At 28.8% G+C, this 10865-nt stretch overlaps 1 protein-coding gene across 1 annotated transcript in view; it reads left to right on the top strand.

The window, feature by feature from the left end:
* LOC108692262 overlaps nucleotides 1-4541 on the top strand; it is a 5723-nt gene extending 1182 nt beyond the window's left edge. Inside the window, exons 2-7 of the mRNA XM_018200434.1 lie at nucleotides 1324-1507; nucleotides 1717-2075; nucleotides 2380-2448; nucleotides 3787-3958; nucleotides 4027-4265; nucleotides 4357-4541. Of these exons, the coding sequence (XP_018055923.1) occupies nucleotides 1324-1507; nucleotides 1717-2075; nucleotides 2380-2448; nucleotides 3787-3958; nucleotides 4027-4265; nucleotides 4357-4455 (1122 nt within the window). The 3' untranslated portion in view covers nucleotides 4456-4541. The remainder of the gene's footprint in view (nucleotides 1-1323; nucleotides 1508-1716; nucleotides 2076-2379; nucleotides 2449-3786; nucleotides 3959-4026; nucleotides 4266-4356) is intronic.
* The last annotated feature ends 6324 nt before the right edge of the window (nucleotides 4542-10865 follow it).

Below are 10865 nucleotides of genomic sequence, written 5' to 3'. Positions count from 1 at the left end.
GTATATATCTTGATTCAACAGGTTTATTTAATTACAAGCCTATAATTACGAATATGATCTCAATTCTACATACTCATAGTGTCTTAGACGTCACACGAATAATTATTAGACTTACGAAGAAACGCATTGATACCTTACTTCTGAAAAACTGATTCCATGTAGTCGATTGCTTCGAGAGGAAAAGTTACCTTACATATATATATATATATATATAAGTTAGTTAGATAAGCAGACTCTCTTGTAGAGAGAAAGGTTTGCGGGAAGTTGCGATAGAAGGTTGCATAAAATTTAATTGTTATGTTGTTTAATTAGTCTATTGTTAAATAAAAATATTGTTTCAGGAAACTATAAATCAACAACAATTATTTATTAAAGTAAAAAAAATATATCGATTAAAACTAATAAGAAGCTACAGAATATAAGCAACAAAATTATGTTCTTTATTCATAAAATTGAAAGCAAAAAACCAAGCGAACAATTTTAAGTTCATATCGTTTATAAACAGCAATAAAAATAAAGGAAGTACAAAGTTCAAATATAATTATAGTGCTTATCATAAATCTTTAGCACGCTGCAAACGTAAATCTTTTTCTGATAATATCATCACAGTCATTAAAAATATTCCATGCTATCTGGAAGTAGTGCGGAATCCACTTGTTATTATCGTTCATTGCATATTTTAACATAGCTTGTTTACCTTGAAATAATCTTTAAAATGTCATAAGCAAACGGTAAATTCGGTTAATGCACGCTACATGAATGTCAGTGTCAACGCAAAAAATTTTCTTAACTTGAAAAAATTATCTTAACTTGGAATTCGCATACAATTTTTTTGTCTATGTAGGTTAACGCGAAAAAAAAATAATTGAGAGAAATTGTTGTATCGCGCAACGGTCACGGTCACTAGTCTCGAAATTATCCGGAACGTCTGCAATCGATAAAACTCGCATGCACACTCTTGGAAAGATCCGGCTTTTATATCTTATAGTAGAGAAGAGACAGGATTGTATTTACAATTGCGTTATCACCTACAACCTAGATATAGAATAGAGATAACAATAAAGAAATTTATATAAATTAATAAAAAGTAATAAAAAAATGCTTCTACATAACATCATGTTTCTTATTAATGCTAAAGCGTTTTTAGTTTAATAAGAAAATATAATTTTCCATAAATTGTTGTTAATAAATATATTATTATAATAAAAATTGCGCAAAGAATTACTAGCGTTAGCTCTCAGCTTTTTGTTTTTCAATAATTTTTAAATTCAACAAGTTTAAAGTTCAGTTGTTTTAATAATTTTCCATATTTGCTTGACGTAGCCTCCATTTATTCAATTTACTGACGGAGGAATCCGAGTGAATTTTGGAGGATATCATGCTGAAGCTGGACTTGGCGGTCTTTTGCGAGGTACGGGTGGTGGACTTTTCGCGAGTGCGGGAACACCATGGGGTGCACATGCTGGCGCGGGATTAGGCGGCAAATTAGATACAGACGGCAAGCTTGGTTAGTATTAAACGAAAATAAAAATATACACTATATATTGGTGTCAAAATTTTGTCAAATAAAAATATTGCAAATTTAAAAAAAAATCTAGTAAAAAAAAATGGCAGTCTGCACCAATTCAATAAGATTTCAGTATTTTCATTAAAAATAGAAATATATTAAACAAACATTAAATGAGGCCATACAAACGCAAGCAAAAATTACTTCAGGCGGTGGTCTTTATGCTCGAGCTGGAGCTGGCCGTGGAGGACCAGAAGCGGCTGCTGGCCTCGGTGGGAAACTGGATGGCAGTAGACGGTCAGTGAACCCGATTGCGGGTGGCTTATACGCAGGGGCAACACCAGGCGGCGATCCAGGTCCGGGAGTGTTTCTCGGCGGTGGTTTTGATCAACCTGGATTTGATGGAATTATAAGTGGCAGCGTAAATAACGAAGCTAAGTTGAATCCACCTGAGGTCGCTGTGGGAACATCTAACACCCCAGCAACGGATACAACTGCAAGTGGGAAGAAACCGAAAGGTCGCACGAATATACAAATCATACCTTCGAAGGCACACAAAGAGAAAGAGGTTCAATCGCGATTTTCTAGCTTATATTTTTACTCTGTAAATAATATGGAATACATCATTTTGATTTTCTAGGTCTCAAATACAATACATAAACGACAAGTTGAGACACGCGTGGAAGAAAATTGACAGTCTTCTAACGCATCTCCCGTAGAATAGTTGTAGTTTAGTATCTAACCCTAATAAATCGAATAAGCAATTTTAAGTTCATGTTGGATTCTTGGGATACATATTTTAATCGTCGATCATCTTTGCATACATATATTCATGATGGATATCGTCTTTAAACTAAATCTATCGAATGCAGAAGGTGTTACAAGCTGATGCGATGCTACGAGCTGATGCAGATGAAAAAGCTGAGTCGCAAAATAAGGAGGTAAGAAGCAGATTACATATCGACCAAACATTTTGATTGTTGAATATTTGAAAAAGGAAAGAACAATTTTTTAAAAATATTTAAAAAGAGTTAGTGCATTTTAGACGATTTAGGGAGCATGCAGAAATAGTTGTGTTCACATTTTTTTTTATTCAATTTTATTAGCTGAATTCGAAAATTATAATTAAAATTGTCCTAGTATTCGGGAAATTTTTTTTTCACATTTTGAACAGAAGAAAACAATGTTAAATTTATCACTTTCTTGAATCATATATGCGAATTTTTCTTTGTTTTTATAAAAATCAATTATTAATTATTAATTATTAAAGTAACTTTTACTTGCACTATAGAATAAATAAGATTTTGTAGTGAAGGCTTATTATAGAGTGTTTATGAAGCGAAATACTATATAATAGATTAACAGGATCTAAAAATAAATTCCTTTATATTCTTTTATTTACATTTGTACTTATTTATACTTATTTACATATTTACATTTTACATATATATTTCGCGCATGTATACAAATTGTACAAAATGTACATTTACGAGAGAAGCGTTCCTATTAAATAAAAAAATAAGATAAAAACGAAGAAAAATTTGTAGATACAATTCAAGAAAGTGATAAAATCAATTGTTGCTTTCTTCTATTTCAAATGCGAAAAAAATTTCGGATATCAGAACAATTTTAATTACGATTTTTTTCGAGTTCAGTAAATAAAATTAAGTAAAAAAAACAGTGAACAATCCTGCATGCTCCCTAAATCTCCTAAAATGCACCAACTCCGTTAGCTAGATACAGATAAAAAAATAATTTTGTTGGATTAATATAGATATATTATAGGAAACTCAAACATATGTAGCAAAAACGATTTTGGTTGCCACGACCAAAAGTCGCCCAATACTTTTTTTATAAAAATTATAGAGTACGGTTATAAAAATTATAGAGTACGATTATGATAACAGTAAGATTATCTTAATGGTTACGATTATAAACGTATGTGTCTATTTTACAGTTAACATAACCAAATATATTGATAGCAAAAAAATTATCATTATTTCTGATTGTGACAATTGTAATATTTTTTCTGTGTAGAATACTTGGAACTGTAGGATACTAGGAAGCATAATAAACTACAAAAAATTTGATAGTTTATTAAAATTATTTTTAAATCTGCTAAAATTCTGCTATCTAATTAAAATTTCGGATATTTCAAAATCGTTTTTTCGGCAGATTTAAAAATAATTTTTAATTAAATTAAAATAATTATGTAGGACACTCAAGATGATTGCTAGAATATTTAAATTTTACAATTAGAGAAATATTTTTTGCGATAGACGCGACGTGCAGTGCCAGTCGTGGCACCCGCGGCAGAAGTGGACCTGGTCAAATCGGTTTATGTTGGAGCAGCGCCAGCCGTGAAAACCGTCGTTCTGACACCTGCAGCTGCTGCACCCACACAAGGCGCAGGCCAAGCTACTGCCACCGTCGGTACAGTTACAACAGTTGGTGAGTAATTTCAATCCTTTTCTGCACTTGTTCGAATGTTAATCAATGAGAAATTCTTTTTCTTTCAGCCAATCCAAATGTAGTCGTTGCAAAACCTGCGTATCCACGCTGGTATCTTAGAAAAAGATTCTGGACCCGCCCTAGGAAAATAGTTTATGTTGCTCCAACAGCAATAGCTGATACTCAAAGTTCTCCTTCGGATATAGTCGGTGGACTTTTTGCCAATGCAGTGGGGGACGGTGGCGTGGTTGTTGCAGGCAAAACATCTTATGCCACCAGCGAATCTTTCATCGATAGTATTTTTAATGTAAGTCGTTTCTTTTATATTTATGTCTTACGAGCACCACGATCTGTATAAAAAATTATATAGCTTTTAATGAATCAAATCTCACTTTCAGATTCCGATTTCTACATTGTCTGCTGTTAACAACGCTGTTAATCAACTACTGGGAAATAATGTCATTAAGACCGTTGCTGTGGCTAAGACTTTACCGTAGAGTTAGATTAATAAAGTCTACAATCTTGTTTTAAGAGACGTAAGTTGTAAGTGACGATCAGCAGATAAAACTTATGCTTTAGAATTGGATTTTGCTTAAGGATTTTTTCTCCGAAAAATTCTTTAGATTTTTCTGAAACTTATAGAAAAAGCTTGTTTTAGTGTCCTGAGTATGTGCTTTAAAACTCAATACTCGAAACGGGATTAAAAATCAAGATATTCCAAAGTTGAAATGTTTAACATAGGATCCCTATCTAAAGCTTATTCGAAAGTAGTCTTTTTATTCACTGTAAAAAAGTTTTTCTTAACAATTTTTTTAAACAATGAGTCATAAAACTTGATATCACAAGGAATAATATGAAATTTGTTTGAATATGGCTTCCGATATTCGTTTTTAAGAAGTCATTGAGCAAAATAAATAGCTCCGCTATTGTAATTTGAAAAGAATTTTATTTCATATAATTTATATTTATTAGAACACTAACTATATTGTATAAAAAAAATTATATAAAACATTAACACTTATGGAATATCTTATGTTATATAAAAGTTAAATTATTTTCATAATGGTGAGAAACTAATGTGCTCATTAGATTGAGCACAACTACAATCGGAAAATATTTTTAGGTCTAATGGTTAAAGTCTAAAGACTGCGCAAAAACATTTAAAAGCAGAAATTATTGTCACTTATATTTATCCACAACCTTGCTTCAAGAGGTCATAAGCCTTAAGAAATTGATTACAATAAAATTAATTACAATAGAATATGAAAAAAATAATCGACTATGATTGGTCAACTTCTTATAGTTCTTACGACTTACGGCCTCTTAAAGCAAGGTTGTGGAGTAGGTATTAATCTTTTTCAACTTATGACTTAAGGCTTCTTAAAGCAAGTTTGTGGACCGAGCACACATTTAATAAATTACTATTATAATTAACTATTATAATTACATAACATATTATTGTAATTGTGGCATATACACAAACGAAGCCCGAAGACTAGAATCCTTCAAATATATTTAGCAACTTCATTTCTGTATTCAGCTTTTTTTGACCAGGAATATTTTCTGCCTGCTTAAGAATGCTACGTCTGTCTCCTGGGTCCCTGTACGTGATTAGATTATAACAACTCATTCTGTATATACTATGATATTTCTTTGCTTGTGAATTATTTTTAAAAAAAAGATACATAAATTAATAAAGTTTTATACACAAGAATTATTTCTGATTCATTACTTTATTCTATTGCTTTACAGCTTACATTATTTATTCGGAATATATACCATTCGGAATACATATCTCTCTCATTCCTTCATTTAATATGTAGTCCGTATACGAAAACATCACGATACACGCACCAAGAATATTTCAACTGCTAAGAAAGGAAGAAATATTTCTGATTATTGTTTAGTGTTAGTTTCATATATGGTCATGTACATATTATCTTTATAAAACGCTCGCTATATTAGCCATAAGCACGTTATTTAAAAGGATAATTAAAAGATGAAAAATAAATAATTTATTATAGAAGAGATATAAACAAAAAGAAACAGTAATGATGCTTTCTAGCAAGAGATAGTGTAACACAGTAATCATTTCATCTTTGTTTAATATTGCAAACAACAAAGATATTATGATTCACTGTGTTACACTGGCATCTGTGTCTCTTGCTAGAAAACACCTAATATTATTTTTTAATTTAGCATTTAGCATTTATTTCTCTCTCAACAATAAAAGCCAATCTATATATACACTTAAATAAGTTGGGTGCTCATGAGGATCTCTGAAAAATATGTTTTCTTATTTTTCGAGATTCGATCTATTTATAAAACGCGTAAATATTGTGATTACGAATAAATTGCTAATAATTATAATTATAATAAGCTGTATATAAGCAGTTTTAAATTCGAAAGCAAGAGGGTAAAATATGTTTTAGACTTACCAATTATTTTGTAACGTAACCTTAACTTATCTATTAATTCCATTTTTAAATAAATTATTAGGCGTTCTCTCTCTCCCCCTCTCTCTTCCTCTCTCTCCCCTCTCTCATCCCCTCCCTCTCTTTCTCCATGGAACAACTCAAAAAATTAATATCCGATCAAATTATTGAGCCTGCAAGGGGAACTGACATTAAAGAGTTATCGGTTGTGATTTCATTTTTCACTATAAAAATAATAATAATAATGACATCGAAAAATCCATATAAGATGAAGGAATAAAAAAATGAATTAGCAACAATTGCGTCGATGTATTGCAATAAAATGAATATTTTAGATATTTTGCAAACGGAAAAGATTGAAACGGCACAAGTTATGAAATCGCCAGAAATTACGAAATCACAAATCCAAAATCTAAATAATGAGACAACTGACAAACACAAACTGAAATTTCAAAATATGAGAGAACAATTTGATAAAAACAAAACAGGAAGGATGTTACAAATTCTTTAATTAAATGTGAAAAACACAAACATATGTGTAGAAAAAAAATGTTATTGGTGAAGAATCATAAAATAAAGAAAAATAATGAAAAAGTCAAATATTGAAAAAAAGACAAGGATGAATTAAAGAAGAGATAAAAAGGTAACTAACAAACAATAATAAGAAAAACTAAAATAAAAATTGATTTAAAAAAAGACAATAAACAATTAGAAAATAAAGAAGAAATAATAATATATAAAGAATAATAATAACTTATTGAAGTATAAAGACATAAATAATAAAAACAAAAAGAAAAAGGAATATTGTGAAAAAAAATTATGGGAAATGAAGCGAAAGAAAATTGTACAGTAAAATAAAAGGTAAACAATGTAAAGATTACGAAAAAAAAGTCAGAAGACAAAGAAGATAATAATAAAATAAAACAGTACAAAAAAATAAGACAAAAAGTAAAACAAAAGAAAAAATACAGAAGAATTAAACTATAAGCAAAGAAAGATGCAAAGAAAAATGATAATAAATCAGTAAGCAAAGAAGAAAATCTTGAAAATCGTAAAAATACTTATGTAATTAATTAATACTAAATATATAAGTAATTAACGTATTTAAGTAATGAAAATGAAAACAAAAAAGATAACGAAAGAAAGATGACATGTTGCAATTAAAAGGTATTAATAAAAAAATCAAGTAAAAAGATGGATGGATGGAACTAAAGAAAAAGCGGGAAACATAAGGAATCTGATAATAAAAAAAACAAGCAATAAAACAGAAAATATAGAATAATTTATAATCGAAATAGAAAATAATAATAAACGAAATAGAAAGATCTTATCAGCAAACATATTTAAATATAATAGCAAGATAAAAATATATTAATTTTGCAGGAAGGAAATAATTTGTAGAAAACGTTACTAATAAAAATCAAAGTGAAACGATGACTATGTAAAAGACGATTATTTATATAGAAAATAGCACACTTTACACACGATTTACGTGTTATTGACACATCACTATGTATCAATATCTTACATATATATAAATTTTCATATAATAATTACATTTTAATTAGATCTATAATGTCCAATTTTAAGAATTCCACACTGTTTCTTCATGCAAATTTATAATTTATATTAGTCTGTAGACTACTAATCATAAGTACTATTCATAAATACAAAGTGCACAGCTTTTATATGAAACAAATATTGTCATAACGTGATTGCTCTGGTTGGAATGCCATATTGAACTTAGAAATGGTAAAGAATGAATCTCAATTTCGAAATTTTTTTGTCGTTCCTAGACTTCACCTTACAGGTATGTATTAATACGTATATTTTCCTGGAGAAAAGGATTTCTCCAGGAAATCAGTAAGAAAGAAAAAAAGTAATTTTTATACAAAAATTATATAGTTTAGTTGGTAATACAGACGACTTTAGGATCCCTTTAAGGGGATGCTGGAGTTATTAATGGAATGTCATTTCGTATTTTTTCGTTTTTCTTATACAGAATAAAAAATTCTTCCCGAGAATAAAAGAAAAAACTCAAATACTTTTGGCAAAGTAGAAAATCTCCTAAAAATTGTATGTTATTGTTTATTTTCTATTACCACGTAGATTCTTCCTTCACATATATATAAATGAATGCAAGTATATATCCAAATAAAAAGTACTTTCCCATATTTGAATAATGATAGCCAAGTGAGTTCAAGATGCCATCATATTACTGTCAGTTGTTGCAGACAAATAGATGACAAATTAGGGACAAGATGCTTCCTTATTATGTATAAAATGTTGCTCTCATGTAAATTCTAAATTTAATAGCAAGTTGGTAGCATCTTGATGGCATGTAAAGTGGCATATAAGTGCCATTAATTTATAACCATAATAGTTATTCTACAATGTGCTTTTTGTTTTCTGTTTTTTGCTTTTTGCTTTTTACATCTTGTCTTTTTGCTTCTTATTCGGTTTGTTTTATGTCGTCCGAGATAATAATTAACAAACTTTGGAAGAAACAGGAAACGTAGTAAGAAATACAATTGTCGATAAAACAGTTGTAAAGAGGGAAAAAACAAAAGGCAAAAAACAAGAAACAGGAAATAAAAAGTTGTAAAATAAGCTCAAAACACGATTAAAAAAAATGTTTTTTAACAATCCTGTACTAAAGGCTTATTAATAAATCGATTAAGATCTAATAAAGAACATCACGGAAAATGAAAACGTTGATTTAAATAATACGAATGCGATGTATGAATAGTGACAAGAAAAATTTGACGATGTATTTCAATAATGGTAGACAAATTATGTCCTTTAGTCCAACTGTTATTAAGATATGTCGGATAATTATCTTTTTCGTTTAAAATAATTGAGCTTGTTCTTGGAATAATATCATTTTTGTAGTATTATTATAATAATTACTATAATTATTGTAACATTATCTTTTTTTCAAAATGGTTTTACACATGGTTTTGCGATGAATAATACGTAAACTATTTGGACATAGCAGCGATTATACATTATATGAGTTTACAATCGATGTAACAAGTTTTGAAGATTCTGCTACTTTAAAATATTTTTTAAATAATACTTTACAATGTTTTAATGTTTAAAACTAAATGCATGCTTATTGTAACTTCTCAAATAAGCGGAACAATAAGGTTTATATGGCTGTATAACCCCGGTAAAAAAATTTTTCATGCACGAATATATATATAAATATATAGAATGAATCATTTTATTGGTTCAAATATCTTTTTTCTTATGCCTTTTAAAAAAATGTTTCAGATAGAAGTTTTAAGATTTTAAGGGACACTTTAAATAGCAATATTATTGTGATATCTTGAATGATATCGCCAAGATTCGATCAAGATCACATCGATTTTGTAAAATGGAAACTTCTATTCTTTTATTGCATATTCTTGTAGCTCTTCTTCTTTATCTTGAGAGCTCTTCGGAACATTGATAACAAAATATTTTTTCATTAAGTATTTTTTGAGTTATAACTATTACGAGGCTATTACTTATATAGGCTATTACTTATATACTATTACTTAAAAGTTACAGTACCGTCGAGGTTAGCATTATCTAAGGTGTTCGATCGATGGTTAAAACCTCTTGAATATTGTTCAGGGTCATATTCTGAATAACATTTGTTAAGATTATGGTCATTAAAAGTTGTTCCTCTTATTTTTATTTTTACGTAAAAATGAATTTTTAGATCTCTATTTGAGAAGTCGATCGGACATCTTGGATAATGCTAACATCGATATTGTAACTTACAAACTTCATAATTAAAAAAGTACTTAATGAAAAAATATTTTATTAAACAGGGTGTCTTATTTTAAATAATGCATTAAGATTTCTCGCAACCTATACGATATATAGATACGAAAAAATGTTTTAAACAAAAATTGTATGGTTCGGAAAGAGATATAAAAAGATACTATTGATTTGACCTTGGGTGGCGTCGTCAAGGTCACATCGATTTTTTAAAATAGAACACTATATTTTTGATTTCAGAATCTAATAGCTGATAGCAAAAGCTTTTCAAAACACTATAATAAAATTATATTTTACTAAGTATTTTTTGAATTATAAGGTTTGAAAGTTGACAGTACTGAAATGAATATCGCTGACATTATGCAAGGTACGACCGACGGCGTACTTCTTGAATATTGTTCAGGATCATATCTTGGAACTTTGTTAAGATCAAGACCATTGGAGATATTCCTCTTATTTTCAATTTTGCACTAAAAATTTATTTTTATGTAAAAATGAAAATGAAAAAGGTAGTTGAGATTTTTGTCATTTATTTTATTTAATATATTTATACATTTTTATTTATATATTTAGAGCTCAAATTAAAAAAATACTACTATTTATTAAAACTTATGATCCAGATAGTAAACCGTCATTAAATTTGTCGTGTTATTTTTAAATATGATTTAGAATAATCTGTAATTTTTTTCATAATTTTGTTA

This window comes from Atta colombica, unplaced genomic scaffold, assembly GCF_001594045.1.
Source record: "Atta colombica isolate Treedump-2 unplaced genomic scaffold, Acol1.0 scaffold68, whole genome shotgun sequence".
NCBI classification, from domain to species: domain Eukaryota; kingdom Metazoa; phylum Arthropoda; class Insecta; order Hymenoptera; family Formicidae; genus Atta; species Atta colombica.
The sequence above is the reverse complement of the archived record's forward strand: the minus strand, read 5'-3'. Positions and strand labels throughout refer to the sequence as shown.